Source organism: Mugil cephalus, chromosome 23, assembly GCF_022458985.1.
Source record: "Mugil cephalus isolate CIBA_MC_2020 chromosome 23, CIBA_Mcephalus_1.1, whole genome shotgun sequence".
In the NCBI taxonomy this organism is placed as follows: domain Eukaryota; kingdom Metazoa; phylum Chordata; class Actinopteri; order Mugiliformes; family Mugilidae; genus Mugil; species Mugil cephalus.
The window spans coordinates 7,810,385-7,827,303 of NC_061792.1; the positions used below are offsets into that span (position 1 = coordinate 7,810,385).

General features: G+C 42.5%; 1 protein-coding gene across 2 annotated transcripts in view; it reads right to left on the reverse strand.

The window, feature by feature from the left end:
* The window catches only part of LOC125001149 (FERM and PDZ domain-containing protein 4-like), a 37,134-nt gene extending 20,779 nt beyond the window's left edge, over positions 1-16,355 (reverse strand). The window contains exon 1 of one of the 2 annotated variants that reach the window (XM_047577032.1): positions 15,928-16,355. In XM_047577032.1, the coding sequence (XP_047432988.1) occupies positions 15,928-15,968 (41 nt within the window). In that variant the 5' untranslated portion in view covers positions 15,969-16,355. The remainder of the gene's footprint in view (positions 1-15,927) is intronic. The other variant, XM_047577031.1, reaches the window with a different exon arrangement.
* Positions 16,356-16,919: the final 564 nt, after the last annotated feature.

Below are 16,919 nucleotides of genomic sequence, written 5' to 3' on the forward strand. Positions count from 1 at the left end.
AATGCCTACAGGGCTTTCTTTAAATTACAAGATTCAAACGTCTAATTCGTTTTTTAAAGAAAGTGGAAAATCATACTAGATAATGACGTCATCGCCGTAAGAATCCAGCTGGTCAGTTCCCATATTGTGCTGTCGATGGGTCGGATACATCAGTAAGTCATGTCATAGCTTGAGTTTATTCATGAATAAGGAAATTGTCTTTAGATGTATGGAGTGTAAGCAAGCGAGCTTAACTAAAGCAGAAGAAGAAAAAATGTGCTTCCATTACCAAAAACAAAGAAAAAAAAAGCGAAACAAAAAAACATAAATTCACGGTATCCTCAGAAGCAACAGATCCATTTGAACTCGGCCGTGCTCCTTGGGTGACTCCTTCCTATTCTTATGGACGTCATTCGTACGCGCGTGTTCCCGCTGGTCGCCAGTCATCCGAAAGGAAAACAGATCTAGCAGCGCTTCAGACTCCTGATCCGAGGCCCCCGTGCTCAAAATATACAGTGGGAAAAGCTGTGCCGATCTCCAGGGTGCAGCCAGGCATTCATTTGTGTTTGTCATTGTGTTGCCGCTGCTTCTGATTCTGCTTCGGGCTGCTGCTGCTGCTGCTGCTGCTGCTGCTGAGGGTAGCGCTGGTCCAAACTGAACTAAACTGGGGTGGCCTCGCCTCCTTTATCCCATAATCCCTCTCATCACAGAGAAAAACAAATCCACGCTGTGTGTGTGTGTGTGTGTGTGTCCGCGAGTTTTTCTGTGTGTGAGTGTGGGCCGCTGTGCATCTATATGTGAGGACGTGAGTAAGAGGATTTTCAGAGACCAGCGGAGTGTATGGAAACGCCGCTCCAGCTAAGAACTGGAGTCTCGCTAGAGGGAGCGGGAACGAGCGATAGAGTTCACCTGGACCTGGATTTTCTTTATGAGACAAAAAAGGCCAACCGATACTGCTGATAAAACAAAAGTGAGCCGCTTTGGCTGCTTTGGGAGCTAATAAATGCTAAACAGTTACCTTTACTAAGACTACAACTCATCCAGGTGATGGTGTGTCAAACCTTTGAACGAAGTGCAGCAGAAGAAGAGAAAAATCTATGTTGTCATCTGGCTACTGAGAGGTATTTTTAGATCTCGCCAGGTAGATTGTTTGGTTAGTCGCATATTATTAATGATCATTTGAGTTTAGAAGCAAGAAATGTTCGGGAGGAAATACATACCAAGAAGACCGACCGAAAATCTGATTGCATATCTACATAATGTTGTTGCGGTACATCTCTAGGGATGTGCACGCGCCACATGGTACGCGATTATCCCATATACTGAGGTTACGGCATAGTTTTTGAGAAATGTCAGTTTCTGTGTGTTTTTCCTAAAATGCAAAGGGTTTCTCAGAGGAGAAACATACAAACTCTGACACATCACAACACCAACTGCTGTCACCAGAGATGTAACTCCCGCCTCGTTGTCCTGAAAGCCGTCCTCTCGACGAACCGAACAGCGCAGAGCTTCTGCCCAACTGAAGTGGCACAAACTTACTGCCTTTTCTCCTGTTCCCCTCTCTCTCTCTCTTTGAACCGCTTTCCTTCGACATACCGGCAAAAAAGATGTGCATCCGAAAGCAGCTCGCTTTGTTCTTAGGGTTGCCTTCGCCGAAAAGGACGGGGCGTATCGACTCCGGCGTCTTTTCCTCTCCGCACTGATCAATTCATGTTCTTCTAAAAACTTCATCTCAAAGGGTCGATTTCTCCCCGTCGCTCACGCTATACCGCTCAAATTCATAGCACACGCCGCCTTTAAGGTTGTCATTGCTTGGAAGAACATTTTTCAGAAGCCTTATCCTTATAATGTGTATTACATCTGAGGGAGATGTTGGCTTCCAGATGGCAACATTTGCCGACGTCATTCTGACTAAAGATGTTCTAGAGGAAAAGACTCAAGATAACCTTTAGATTCGTCCACTGGAAGCCACGACATCCACCAAACTTTAGGTCAATCCATTCAATATTGTAGACTAGAAAGACAAATGTGCAATTAGCAGAGGAGGTGAGTTCATAGCAAATGATTGCAACCAGTTTATCACAATTTAGCTTTAAGCAAACCCCATGCACTTGTGTGTTTAAAACTAAATTGGGGGCACTGATGCTTTCTTCCCTCTTGCTATTGATTTGTCAAGGCTGCTTCTTCATGGACTGTCAATACAGATATTGATCCTGTCCGTCTTTTCATTAGCTTGTTTAAAACACCAGGGGGTGGACCACAGTGATGTATTGCACAACAATGCTCACTCTTACATAACCCCAGTTAGTGTGCATGGCAGTTTCAGAGTCGGTGAGGCGTCCTTGTCGCTGCATGTATTTGCACACGAGACGAACAAATGCATGTTCAGTAACAAAGATGGTGGGAGCCGAGGTTGGCCAGGCTGCTTGTTTTGCTGCATCATATGTCAAACCTTAACAGAAATCGTTCATGCCAGCTGACACGGACCCTCATACTCGGCCACATGCTCCGGTCAGCAAGAATGCACGGCTCCAAACGCGCTGGGCGCATCTCAACAAATGCTTCATTTCCCGTGTACTACATCTTTGAATTGGATTGTTACCGTCTGGTAAAGTAATCCATCACAGGGCTGAGCCACAGTAATACCTATAGTTCCACATACACACGTATGGCTTACATGTAAGAGTCCGCCAAAGTAGATTATAATCCCTCTTTTTTTTTTCATCGGTGAATATGATTGTTGTGTCATTCATAGAGAACTCTAAAACCACTAGAAGTAATGTAGGTCTCATGATAGATGCTGTGTTTTTCATAGAGCATGGTAGTGTGAGGAATATATTTTAAAGAAAAACGAACCTATATGCACATATTACAGGCAGCCTAATTTGAGTTTCCCACTAATAGAAGGTAAAGAAGGAACATGATGGGACCCAGGACAGAGCCGTGAGGGACCCCACAAAACAGCTCCTGAGATTTAGACAAGATATGCGCACTAAAACTTCAGAAAGAAGGGAGGAAAAGCCATTTTAGGACTGAACCAGACATCCCAACCAGATTCTGAAGGTCTATTTATCATAATGTTGTGGTTGACCGTGTCAAATGTTTACTAATAGTCGAATCCCCCGTATCAATGGTTTAACGCGATTATACCCATAAAATAAAAGCTTAAGGCATCTATAATGCTAGAACCCTCAGAGAGCAGAACGATGAGCGCCACATTCATTCCGCAGCTTGACAGCAACACAAACATACAGTCATGAGTAAGTATTTTCGGCGACAAAAAAGAACAAGGAGTCCTTCAACAGATGGCGTGGCCCCCACAGAGCCCTGATTGGAATACCGCGGAGTCGGTCTGGGGATACGCAAAGAGACAGAAGCAACTCAGGCGGCCAAAATACACAGAGGGGCTGTGGCGAGTTCTCAAGACATTTGAAGGAATTACTTTGAATGTTTATTTATTTTATTTATTTATTTATTTTTACAGTTTGTATTGTATCCTGTTTGTATAACCACGTTTGTCCAAGGATTAGGAATCTTCTGAGTTGCATCTCCACTGCAGGTACCAAGAGTTTCTAGTTTGGATCACTGGACCCTGACCCCCTAACAAGTAATTGTGGCCTTGACTGATTGATTTAATTTTCAATTCAGAATTTGAATCAGCTAAACTATAATTGAAAGAAGGTCCCAGGTTTCAAAGATTCAGTACATTTGAAGGACTGTGTCTGCTCGTGGCCTGGCTCCTTATTTCTACCCGCGAGTGAAATAATTTAGTTTGACCTTCCTTTTTTCTTTTTTTTTTCTTTTTTTGTATGGACCACACACACACACACAAACACACACACACACACACACAAAACATTACATCCCGCAAACCCCCTCAAGATCTTTACCCAGACTAAATTTCCACAAAGAGCTCTCCTAGATGCTTTAGCCTACATTATGACAATACTTATTGCAGCTAGCAGAGTAAAAACCCATCTCCCCGAGCTTGAGCTGCCAATTCTGACCACTTTACACTCTACAGAACAACTGGGGTAATTTACAATCGAGCTGAATTTCTATAGAAGATTTATCCCCCTCCGTTTTACAAGCTCAGCTGCGGAGAGTCCTGAATGCCTCTGGAGTCGAGGATCCTTCCAGAATACGAGCATGTGTAGGTTAAGTGGCTGGGTGGAGCGGCGTGAAATATACATGAAAAATGCAAATTAATCCTTGGGCCACTTCTCTCTCAGTTCCCTCACTTTAACACGCCACCTCAGACTGCCTTTATAGGCTGATATAATGACTTGAGTGCTTTAGGAAAATCTACTCCAACGAATGGTATTTCAGCTCGACGGAGACACAAAGAGAAGGAGTTTCGACTCGCTGCGATTTTAAACACACAAACGGAGAATTAAAAGAAGAAAGTACTCTCCGAGAAACTTGAGAGTTAGCCTTAAGTAACTCTTAACAGTGCATATTTCATGAGTTTCTCTTTAAACTCAGCAGGAGGCTTCATTAAGAGCTGGTTTAAAGGTCCAGTGGAACAAAATGAGTGGTGTAGCGGACTGGCTTAATGTTAAAGTTTCCATAGGAATAAAGAGCAAAGTCAGAGAGGTTTATAGTCCATAAAGGCTGAGAAAAGAGCTCACAGGTTCACTGCATGTTGTGTAACGAAAAACATAAATAAACAAAAAAAGCGCAACAAAATAATGCGTTATATGATGAATGCCTGGGAAATCAAAGCTTGACAGTTTAAGCAAAAATCAATCCATATTAATGTTCTGGAAACTTCTCAACATTTGAAATCTTTTAAATCCAACCTCTAACCATACAAAGTTAAGCGCAGCCCTGTCAAAGATAGTGCGTTCGGAGTTGTACTAGCGTCTCATTGGCATTAACTGGATTTGTGCGGCTGTCAGTACAACAGGATCGTTCATCCTGGCATCGATCTGTCACTTGGAATTTCTTAATTGGTTTGCTAACGGAGCTCCTTCCCTCCTCCTAATTGAGCTCATTAAAGCTCCAACTGAAGCGAACTTACAGTTGCTCCTCGCAAGTCAACCGCAGCCGCCGCCTGACCTTCCCTCCCCCGCGCGTCCGCGTCTTCATAAAAGAAACATGGTGGCATGATGTTAAAAGTTGCCCGAGATAGCGCTCTCACTTTATTTCACCGTGCCATCTCAAGACAACATGCTTTGGCTCTCAGAGCATTTCACGCACGAGCACAAACACTTTTTTGTGCACTCTCGCGTGGCTCTGTGAACAGCTTGCAGAACGGGGATGTTTGCTTGACAAGCATGATGGATTAAAAAAGAAAAAAAAAGAATAAAGGAGAAAGAAACATGCAAAAGTTTCACAAAGTTGCTCAATTGTTGTAAAATCTCAGAAAGCACCAGGAAGTAAAATATGCAAATTCAATGAGTGCAGTGAAAAAGCATTACAAGTGCAATTTTATTCACTTAAACTGAAGGATTAATGAATCCATTAACACAAATGATTCTTGTTCATCTAAAGCTAAACATCTAAAAGCAAATGAAGACTCATCCAAACACCTCCGCTGAATTCTGAACTAGCTCTGCATTTCACTTCAATATTAGATATCGGTTTGAAAAAACTGGAACTTTGTTTTATTAGTCCTCAAACTTGGTCCTTGCAGAAACAGAAAGCAGTCCAAAGAAAGTCCAAAATAGAAATACATGTAGTTATTAGCTGTGTTTAACTATAAACTTATCTAATTCCTTTTTAGTATAAACTGCAACAACAACAAAGAAAGAGACAGCGAGTCCATGAAATGCCAAATTCACTGTTGTTATCTTACGTTTTACCAGGCCTTAACCACGTAACAACTTAGAACAACATAAAACCTGGATCACCTCCGCTTGTCGACACTACGTGTAGCATTTTTTTCCATGCACATCCCTTCATGCTCTGACACAGAGAGCTGAAGTCACCACTTTCCAACGAAGCTTCTGTTGAGTGAGCACAACACCGCACCTACGACACAAATCACGGAAAAACAATGCAGGGACTCAGGGGAACGGAACAGCTCGATGTTTAACGAGTGTCTCAGACGGAAATTTTGTTCAAATTTAGTTTCGAGTTAGTCTTGTCAAACTATCCTGAATTGCTAAAGCCATAGCCTAACAAGACAAACTGAAAGAGGTGGTGTGTATCCACTACTCTGCTTTTTTACGGTTGAGGGTAAACGCTTCTTATGTTTCTCATGTTGCACAGTTAAGTCCCTGCAAATGAACTCTTCTCTAAGATCTTAACAGAGGCAGAACTGTACTGGCGACTGTTATATTCCCCATAGATTAAACTCAAGTCTTTGCGAACGCTCGGCGGTGTGGACACGTGCCAACGGCGTGCGACGACGACGGAATCAATTAAAAGCCGCCATAAAACGCTCCTCTTTACAAAGACATCAAAGCAGCCGAGGGGAGGGGGGAGGCGCGCCGTCGAGGCCGGGTTCAGCACCGCGGACAGCTCCCTCCTCATTCCGCATCCCTGCTCCCAAACACTGAAGTCAGCGCACACGTGCGGTGCGCGAGCACAAAGACGTGTCAGGGTTGTGTCAATATATACAGAGTCAGCCGCATCAATCACAGCTGTCTGGCGAGGTTAAACCTCCGGCGACTGCCGCTTCATTTAACGACGAAGGCTCCAAACACGGCGCGCGAGGATCACCTCCCAATGACAGCAGTCGTAGTCAGCACCCACAAAGCCTTCCCTCTTGGATTTGTTTGTTCTCGTTCTTTATCATTTTCTTTTCACATTTCTTTTACATTTCTAACCTCTCAAGCTTTGTCGATCTACGCTCAGTGGCTGTAACGCCACCATTAATGGAATTAAACAGGCCAAGACAAGTGCAAGCGTGTCGACGCTTCTCATTCCTACAAGGACGGAGGTTGGGTTAGAGGACAGCAGTGTCCATTTATAAGATAAGGTAACAGAATCCAGCAGGGTTGAAATATTTGCCACAAATAATGTACACAAACCAGAAACACAGTATCAATTAAATATATGTAAATTGGGGATAATGTTACTGAAAAGGACTGATGGGAGTATTGATCTCCCCTTCTGGAGGGGAGGCTAGAGGACGGCGAGCCAAGCGCTAGAATCCAGGCAAAGCCTATAAAAGAAAGAAGGAGCTGAAAGCTCACCTGGGTTTCCTGATTTGAAAAAGCCATAAACATCATGTTCTTCCCCGAGGGTCCAGTCGATAAAGGTGTTCATATTGTTGCTGTTATTGCTACTGATGCATCTGGTGCAGTTATTTAAAGCCTCTGCTCGCTTTTTTTTTTTTTTTTTGCCTGGCATTTAGGGCCTTCTGGGTGATATTCAGTCAAAACAGAAACGCGGCAGCCCGTAGTTACCGCTTGGTCATAATGTGATAATAAACAGTTTCGCTTTAGATCACAGATTATCTTCAGTCTTTGTGTAATCTGCTGCTACAAGGGCAGAACACGAAAACAAGAACGCGGAAAAATGAGAGGCAGGTGAAGAAAAATGCCTTTTAAATTGTATTGGAGCAGGATAAAAGGCGATAAAGTCAAACCGCAATGTGTTTTCTCGCCTGTAGTTGTTTTTACAATTCGTCACCGCGTGACGTGCCGATAGTTTCCGCTGTATCTGCATCGGCGGCGGACCAGAAACACTTCACAGCGCTGCTTTTCAACCTTTGCGGCGCAGCAGTGTATCTCCGCGGAGCAGCCCTGGCGACACAACACCCCACTGATTCTTTGTAAATGTCACACAAAAGCCCGGTGGAATAAACGGGCGGGAGAGGCCGGCGGAGCGCGTTTTGAATTATGTTTTTTTTTCAAAGGGTGATTGTTTGAATTCGCATTTGTGCTGCTGTCGTTGAACCGGTGACTTTTACGTTCGGTCAGAACCTTCCAGCGGAACACTTGAACTCACAGAGGGCAAAAACAACACAGAGATGGATCCTACAACACAATGCACAAGTGTTTCTCTACAGTAAATACAACTGGCAAACACTCAGCATATATTAAGCCAAAAAATTCCTTCCAGACAAAGCTATCAAACTCATTTTACGAGCTATTGCAGAGATTAAACGTCAAGTTTTCTTTCCGTGTCAGATCCCTTTATGCGTATTCATATCTGGACCTGGGAGTAGTACTTTAACTGAGATCGTGCCTGTGGGGAGTTTTATTATCGCTTAGTTTCTGGTTGGCTGACTGTACTCTCGTGATGTAATGACAATCAAGCCATTGACCACCTCAATCTATCTGGACCAAGTCAATTGGAAAGGTTAAAGCCTGAGCACAGTTTGAGTACACGAACATCTGCTTGTAAACGAATCCATAGCTGCGGAACGCATGTGTATACATTGTCCAGTACACATCGTTCGTCACTGGCTGCATTAGGTCCGCGTCAAAACAGATACAGGCTGAGGACATAGGACGCGGCTGGAACATCTGCACCCAACACTGAAGCATAATTCCTAGGGGCTAAAAATACCGCAGCGGAACAAGCATCGCTAAACGCCGGCTAAATAAGATTACACAGGAGAATGGTTATCATTAGGGGGAATGAGAAACACTTATGCTCCCGTCTTGCTTCTTGAATCATAATGTCACAAAGGAAATCTCTCCCCCAGAGTGTAAAAAAAACAAAACAAAAAAAAAACGATGAAAAACACAAACTAAAAAGTGAGTTAGGAGACCTCACATATAAACACGTTCCAGTGTGATCCACCAATCTAGCCCCTTTAGCTGAAAAGGCAAAAATTTAACTCTTTAAAAAAGTAAATCCCGAATGACATCACAGTGGTTGCGTCCATGTTTTGTACAGTCTATGCACTTTCCCGCACTCACATGCCCTAAAAAACTAAAATAGGTGTGCTTCAGCTGATTAATTTCGTTTTGCAAGAATAACTGAGATTGGGAAGTTAAGAAGGCTTTTCTAGACAGTTTGCAAGGTTTTTCTCTTCATTTCAATCATTTTTATCATTAAATCATCAATTTCCTGTCCCGCAATTTACTGCCCAGCTTAAACTGTTGTTTTTTTTTTTCTTGTACGGTCATGGCTGATCTGATGTTCCAATTGACTTTAAATTGAATTACCCAATTCATTTCAACCCAATTAAGAGAAGTAATAGCCATGCTCGCTCAGTGGGGAACGGTTTTTGGATCCTTGACAGCATGTTTGCACATAAACAGCACGTAAACTGCATCGGAGTTAAAAGTGTGAGCCGCCGGAAGCGCGTGCGAGTACTGTACCGTAGGTTTACAGTACGTTTGATGTGAGTGTGACAGCATGGCTGTGGGAATACACACAGGCACTTAAGTATTATGTGGTGATATTTGGAGCAGAAATAATCCACTAGCTCCACTAGCCTCTTTAGCAAGAGGCACATGCATAAGCAAACAAACAACCGGCTGAACTTAGTGTGGGCTCATCCATCAGCTCCTCGCATTTTTTTTCTTCATTAACCTTCAGTCTTTCTCAGACCCCTCGATAACATTACTCTAAAGATTAATCCATAAATCATTGCAATCTGCTTTACTAAAACGGACAATTAATATGACACTCGATGGAAGGACATGCTTGAACAACTGACGTTAAATTTAAATGACAGAGAGCGCTTAATTCCACATTATTTCCTGTCATGTTTGATTAATTTCTTCCACTGTGCTGCTGCTTCACTGCTGCAGTTGTCTCCCAGCGAGAGGAAAAGACAGGCCATTTAAAATGTAAGATGCTGACGATATTTTTAACTTTCCCTCCTCCGTCCTACTACAACAGAAAGGCTCACTGTATGTAGTAAAACCGAGTCAAAGTGGTCAATTATTGAACATGCACTCAGAGACGAGTACAAGTTGCTTGTGTTCGTGAGACACCTTCATATACGAACTGCGGTTATTTTATATAGCGGTTTGTGAGAGAACACTAAAACTAAAATCATCCTTTTCCTTCAGTGCACTTCCACGAACATTTTTCTAAAAAAGGAAAAACAAGCAACTCAAAGGAGAAGTGGTTCGGACTGGACGACACAGGTACAGTACATTGAGACAAGATTATTAAATGCAATAAATAAATAAAAAAAATAAAAATAAGAAACAATTTCCAAACCCTACACATAAATATATGTAATTACGCATTCTTGCAACAAAGATGGAAGCATTTTTAAAAGAATTTTTGCCAAGAGTTGGACGTCTTTATGTCAAATAGTAATCTTAGATTAGCACAACCACTGCAAGTAAACGATTAGACTGTTTCTGTTCAAAGAGACACAATCCCACTACTGCTTACGAATTAACTCTTGGCTAATCCCTACAAAAGCCAAAGTCTATGAAGAACTAGTTGTGATTTTTAAGAGGGTTGTTTTCCGTTAAATGGCGAGAAATAAAATAAATGAGAGCAAAGCCTTTGATTTTATGCAAAACTGTCATCGGTTACATGTAAATGAAACAAAATTGACGTCATATGCGGAACTGTCATATGAGCTTATCACATAAATTTTGCAAAATCCATCAGATATCTTACAAAGACAGAGTCACTGTGTATCTATAGAATCGGAAGGTGGGCAACATTCATCTAAAAAGGCATTACTACTATCACACAGTATGATATTGTATGTGTAGTATCACTCCACAGTCATATTGTAGTCAATCGTACTGTTTCGTAACGTGTCGTATCGTACCATATCGTATCATATCCTATCCTATCATATCGTGCCATATCGTACCATGCTGTATTGTATTGCATCGTATCGTATCGTATCGTATTGTATCATATTGTATTGCATTGTATCGTACCATATCGTATCGTATCACACCATATCTAATCGGAACACACCATACTGTATCGTATTGTATCAATATCGTATTGTATGATACCATATCGTATCATATTGTATCGTACCGTATTGGATCATATCATAACATACCATATCATATCATATCATATCATATCATATCATATCATATCATATCATATCATATCATATCATATCGTATTGGATCAGATCGTATTGTATCGTACCGTGCCATATCATACCATATCGTGTTGTATTGTATCGTACTGTACCGTGTTATTATCATATTGTCCATATTATGCCATATCTCATTGTATTGTACCACATTATATTGTATCGGACCATATTGTATCATATCATATCATAGCATATCGTATCATACTTTATCATATTGTCTTGTATCGTACTGTATTGTCCCCTTACCATACCATATTGTTCCCTTTCATATTGCACCATATTGTATCATCATACGTAGTGTACACTGCACTCTGAATAGAGTTTCAACATCAGGAAGGAGATCAGTCACTCGAGAGAATCATCATGGGATAGACAGGTGGTTTTGTTGCCTTTGTTCTCTGTGATTCGTATGAGTTCAGCCTAAGGCCAAATACCAGTACATGCCTTCCTGTAATTGGCGTGAAGGAACGGAGAAGGATGTCTCAGCAAAACAGAAGCACTTTGAAATAAAAGTCAGCAGTCACAGTGCGGTTGCATCAAGGCATTCATCCATTGATACAGCAAAAGCCTATGAATATATGTGTCCTTAAATAATTAACCAAGCAGCGTTGCCTCCTGACCAAGGCTGCCATGCAGAATACATGAGACGTAAGAATGCTAAAAAGTGAGAAACACATGCTGCACACGTCACATTCTCGTTAAGTTTCCAGAACACGTGAACTCCCCTGGGCAAAAATTCAATGAGAATGTCACTTTTTGCATCGCTGATCAGCTGGCACATTCTCCCTGAATTTCAGCGTGCTTATGGCTTGAGAATGAAAGATTAATTGGGAGATGATGCTCGCTCTGAGAGCTATTTGTTTTTGCGGAGCAGCAGACGAGGGAAGGAAGTTCTGAGCCGAGCGGAAAAAAAAACAAAACGGCCTTTGCCTCATTTGCATAATTGATCAAATTTGGGCTCACGTCAAAGGGGAGAGGAAGCTGAAGCGCATCACTACAATCTTTCAGTACTGTCTGTTGTGAGAAATGAGCGAAATCATGGGCAGTAAAATGCTGTAATCGTAACATTACAGAATATTAGTGTTCACCAGGAAATGAATCTTCGGAGAAAACGCAGCTAAGAATGCAGAACTGATTAAAGCATTTCATTCAGAGTTTGTATCTTACATCGAGAAACCACTGGAGGATGACAAACGTGTATTAGACCGCAATGAAATCAAACTTGGTACTGTAGTACTATAGAATCATACTTTAAGTGAATGTACAAACAAAACATCTCTATTGCAACATGCTGACATGGTCAAACACATCACATATAAAGCGGATAGGTGAGGGGAGGAGAAATGTGTGAAACAATATCCCATCCTGAATGAAACAGCCAGCAGTGTGTTCACCCCACTAACCCCCTCCCTGCGGTGATCACCAACCAAATCCCTTAGGAGGATTATCCAGAGTCAAATCAAGAAAATCTCGCAACTTTAAGGTTAACGGGCAGAGAGGGAGTAAGGCAGAAGCGTAGTGAGGGGTGGATGCTCTGCAGCTCGTGTTATTTACTGTTTTATTTATTTTTTTCCACTCTTTGGCCTTTGGTATTTGTTAAGTGACATGACAACTTGCAGCAAATGTTGCAAACCGTTGACAGAATGTAGATTTTTGACAGTTTAACCTCCTGAGACCCGAGCTTTTATTTGGTATGCATTTTTAATTTCTCTATGGTATTTGAGGTCAGTCAGACAGAAGAAGCATAAAAAGCATTCCCCAAGCAGGAAGTGGTAGTTTTTGAAAAAAAATATGTCCCCATATGTGGACCCTGGGATTATTTCATTATTTATGTGTGACAAAACTGTTTATTTTAATACCTGAACATGGCTGAGCAAAACCAGAATTGTGGACAATGAAGTCCCAACATCCTCAAATGAGTACGTGCTAATTAGCGAGGTTGTAGCTCGTTGCTATTGATAGAATTTGATGGGGTTTTGTTCTTTTCTCCTGTGATTGTCTGTAGAAGAATCCGCCCACGATCATGTTTTTACTGAGTGTAGTGTATTGACCCTTTGCTACCACTAGACAGCAGACGAAAGTGTCCACTAATGAGGACAATGGGTTTAAATGAAGTAGAACAAGCTGCAATAAAACCAAAAACTTAACGTCCCCATATGAGGACGTAGGGTCAGTTTTAGGAAACCAATATATGGCACTCAAGTATTTGTTCTCTATATATCTAGGTATAACATGCAGCTACACTTAACGGAAATGTGCAACACATTTAATGCCTAATTTACATTTCTTACATTTGATACCAGACATGAGTAGCATTAATCTTCTCATCAATCAACAGTTGTCATTTCAAGTCAACTTTTTTTTTTCCACAAGGCAGATTTGGCCTCCCATATGGGGAAACGGACATTTCGAAACTGGATAGCAATCTTTTAAAATGTTCCCATGTGAAGCGTCAGGGCAACTTTCCCCTAATGTTTTGTTGATATTGCCTTTATTCTCTCATTCGTTGGGTGCCACAGACCACAATGGCGTAGGAGCGAAAAATAATCATATTTTTTTTAGTTGCTTTTTTTTTTATGCTGTAACCTCAGAACAAACTCAGTAAATGGGAAAGCACTGAAGCCGTTACCTCGTCTTCTCCCTCAGACAGAAAAAAGAAGCCTAGTGAAGCATAGCGAACTACTTGACACCTCACGATTTCTTGTCTTTATATGTTACAGTGTATACAGGTTATATACACAGACATGAATTTCACACATTTTATATAAATATAATGTAGTCTGATGAGCTTGTTTGAAAACAGTTGCAGGTCATTTTATACAACGAAGACCAAATGACTCTGAATAAACTATTAAGGAGCCGTGACTTGTCAGGTGGCCCACAGTGGAACTTTGCCCTCTGAAGTAGCAGCATGTGTTGGCATAAAATAGAAGGCAATTTGGCGCACATTACTGTAATCTGATATTCAGAACACAAACAAGCACTGCCGGCTAGTTTCACTGCCAAGTGCCAACACACTAAAGCCAAGATTTTCCCCACATTACAAATGCCTTTGTCTTTAGGATGCACGCATCGGGATGGATGACACCGATTGGGTAAATGTTCCTGAAATAGAGCCAGATGTGCGATCGCTCCCATTAGTCCGCCAACGGTACGATCACAAACCCCCTCTCACCTGACGCAGATGTTTTAGCTGCCGCCTTACGACGAATGATTCGTTACAGGCATTTAAAGGTGATAAATGATCCCCAACTTCTCATTAAAGTCCATGAAGCAAATTTGGCTTGTGCGCCGCCTGCAAACAGAAGGCTCCGAAATGATATTATGACAGCCCACAGATACACCCCAGCCATCTGGGTATAAGCAAAGTGCTGCTAAGATGCCATGAAAACGCTCTCTCGGTGCCTTTTAGTGTTATGACATTATTCATTTTGCGGCTATTTTAAAGTGAGCCGGCAGCGTATCGGGAAAGATCTGTGCAAACGGGTGCGGACCCATGGTTCCTGTAAGGGTAAAAATGAAGGGAAGTTGCATATGTGACCATATGCAACACATTTGTCTTATCCTTGGGGATTTTATGTCTTTCTTTGGTAGGTAGTAGTGAAGAAGTGGGGTGAAACACACACACAGCAGAGTGAAGACTGATATGGAAGTGTCTGCTGAACAAGGAGACGATCCAATAGCGAATTGATTCTGTCTGCAAGCGCCTTTAAAGCTTGCAAACATACATCTTGCATATTTTTCTTTAGGAGTTCCAGAAATAAACATTAAAACTATATTTATAATGCTCAATTTTTTTTTAAAATGCCTGCTAAGATTGCGTGGTATTGCCCTTTAAACTTTGGCCCTTAACCCTAACCCTAACCCTAACCCTAGGTCCAAGAGTTTGAGATTCAGCCGTAGATGTGTTACTGCCGTTGTGCGTACAGTCGGAGTCTAATCCACCAAGATCACACACATCACAGCGTGCACCTGTCAGCAACAGGAAGAGTAGACGACGGATCAAACGCAGCTCCCTGCATCTCAGAATGGCTTCCAGACAAACTGCATCAAACTCTGACTATCTTAACTAAGCCTATATCCGGCACTGCAACTGCCTCAAGGTCCGACGGGCAAACTTTCCTCCTTTTCTTTTTTTTTTTTTCCCCGCTTCCCCTCAGCACTCCAGATGCTAACCTCTGACGGGATGTGTGCGTACATGCATAGGTTTAAAAGATTTGTCACGAGCCACGTTTAGAGGGCTTAGCGATGTGAACGCACATGAGCGAAGGATCATGCAAACATGTGCTTATGTACATACGTATCATGGAGCGCGTGTGTGGCTGAATTATAAAACCACAGCGTGCTGGGATTGTTGTGTGGCGAGCTGTCTTAAGAATGCCTTCATATTTGGCAAACTGTGCAGCAGACACATGGCACATTTAAGATAAAGACAAACCTGTATGCGTTTTTTTAGTTTACATTTCTGTTAATCTGTTAATGTAACCTTCATCAAGCTATTTCAACTCCATATTGGCTCACCTTGTGTTCCCATTCACTAACCAGTCTGTCTCCTCCTGTTTATCTCTTTTCTAATCCTTGCACCATCCGGTAGCTCTTTCGACTCTGATTTTATTCCTTTCTCGACTTCGACACACTCTCTTCTAGTCTTTGGTGCTCATGCACATGTCATCTGCATAAGTTAGACTTTTGCAAATCTCTACGATGTGTTTCTAAGTCAGATCTACACCTGCTTATAAACACACATAGAAAATACATCAGTAATACACTCTTGTGAGGTACATGCCACTTCTTCTTAGCCTTACTACCTGTTTTTATCAGGTAACTGTTAGAGCAAAAACAAACTTCTTGTAGGCAAAGAAATGTATGGAAACTCGCACTTCAACGCAGACATGACTGTTTCTCCTGGAAATGACAGTACGTTGACACCAACGTGTGAGCTCCATTCCCCGCTCTTGCCTGTTGCCGTTTCTTCAATGCCCTTTAAGCCTGACACGCACACTCACCCAGACAGCTTTGGCATCTTGGAGAAACCAAACATGTCCATGTGCTCTCGATACAGAGCGCCACGTCCCAGAGCTCAGGTGCTCCACATCAGCATTCTAATCCACCTCCGAAATCCCGTTCACAGTCGAAACCCAGACGATCGGCGTCAACCCGGATCCATACCAACAAGAATCTGTTGACTCCAGAATTCTTGCGGTTCACCAAAATGTACTCAGCGGCGAGTATCACGCTTGTTGAAAGGTCCGTCCGGCGTGCATCCGATTTCCCGTCTTTCCTCAGGCGATTTTAAGTGACGGCAGAGACACCTCTCCGCTTCCTCTGGGACAAGTCAGCTCTTTCTGTTGCTCTCCACCAGGATCAGCTGGGCTGCAATCAGCCCTCCGTGCGTGCTCTCCATCTCAGCGCATGGAGAAGTGCGGCGATCATAGCCGCGGCAAAACGGAGAGAGGGAATGGAAGAGGGAGGGAGGTGAGAGAGAGGGAGGGACACAGCGAACGGATGACAGATGCCCTCCGTTCATAAAGACTGCAAGTGCCTTTGCAGGGCAGGAGATGCAGGAGGGGAAGGAGGGGGGGTTCAAGAAGAGGGGAAACAAGATGTGCTGGAAGAGGGACAAAAAGGAGAGTAAAAGTGCACCGGTTGTAAAGAGAGAGCAAGTGAGACAGAAAGAGCGGAGGGGGGGGAAGTGTGGTGATGGACTGGGGAAAGCTGACTCTGCAGAATGAGACGCTGATGGGAGCAAGACCCCGCCTCTCATGTTTGGTTTCACTTAGAGAGCTTGTGCATATTTACACTCACACAAAGCAGCATCACTATAAAGTAACCCTCAGGCTACATTGTAGCTGAGTGTTACTCACCCAGTAACATTTGTCATGAACATGTGAATGCATCTTCCTTTTGACACTAAATCTTTTATTTTGTAATAGACGATTACGTCATTTAACAGCTTAAATAATGGGAAATTGACCTAGGACGTATCCTTTTTACCGTC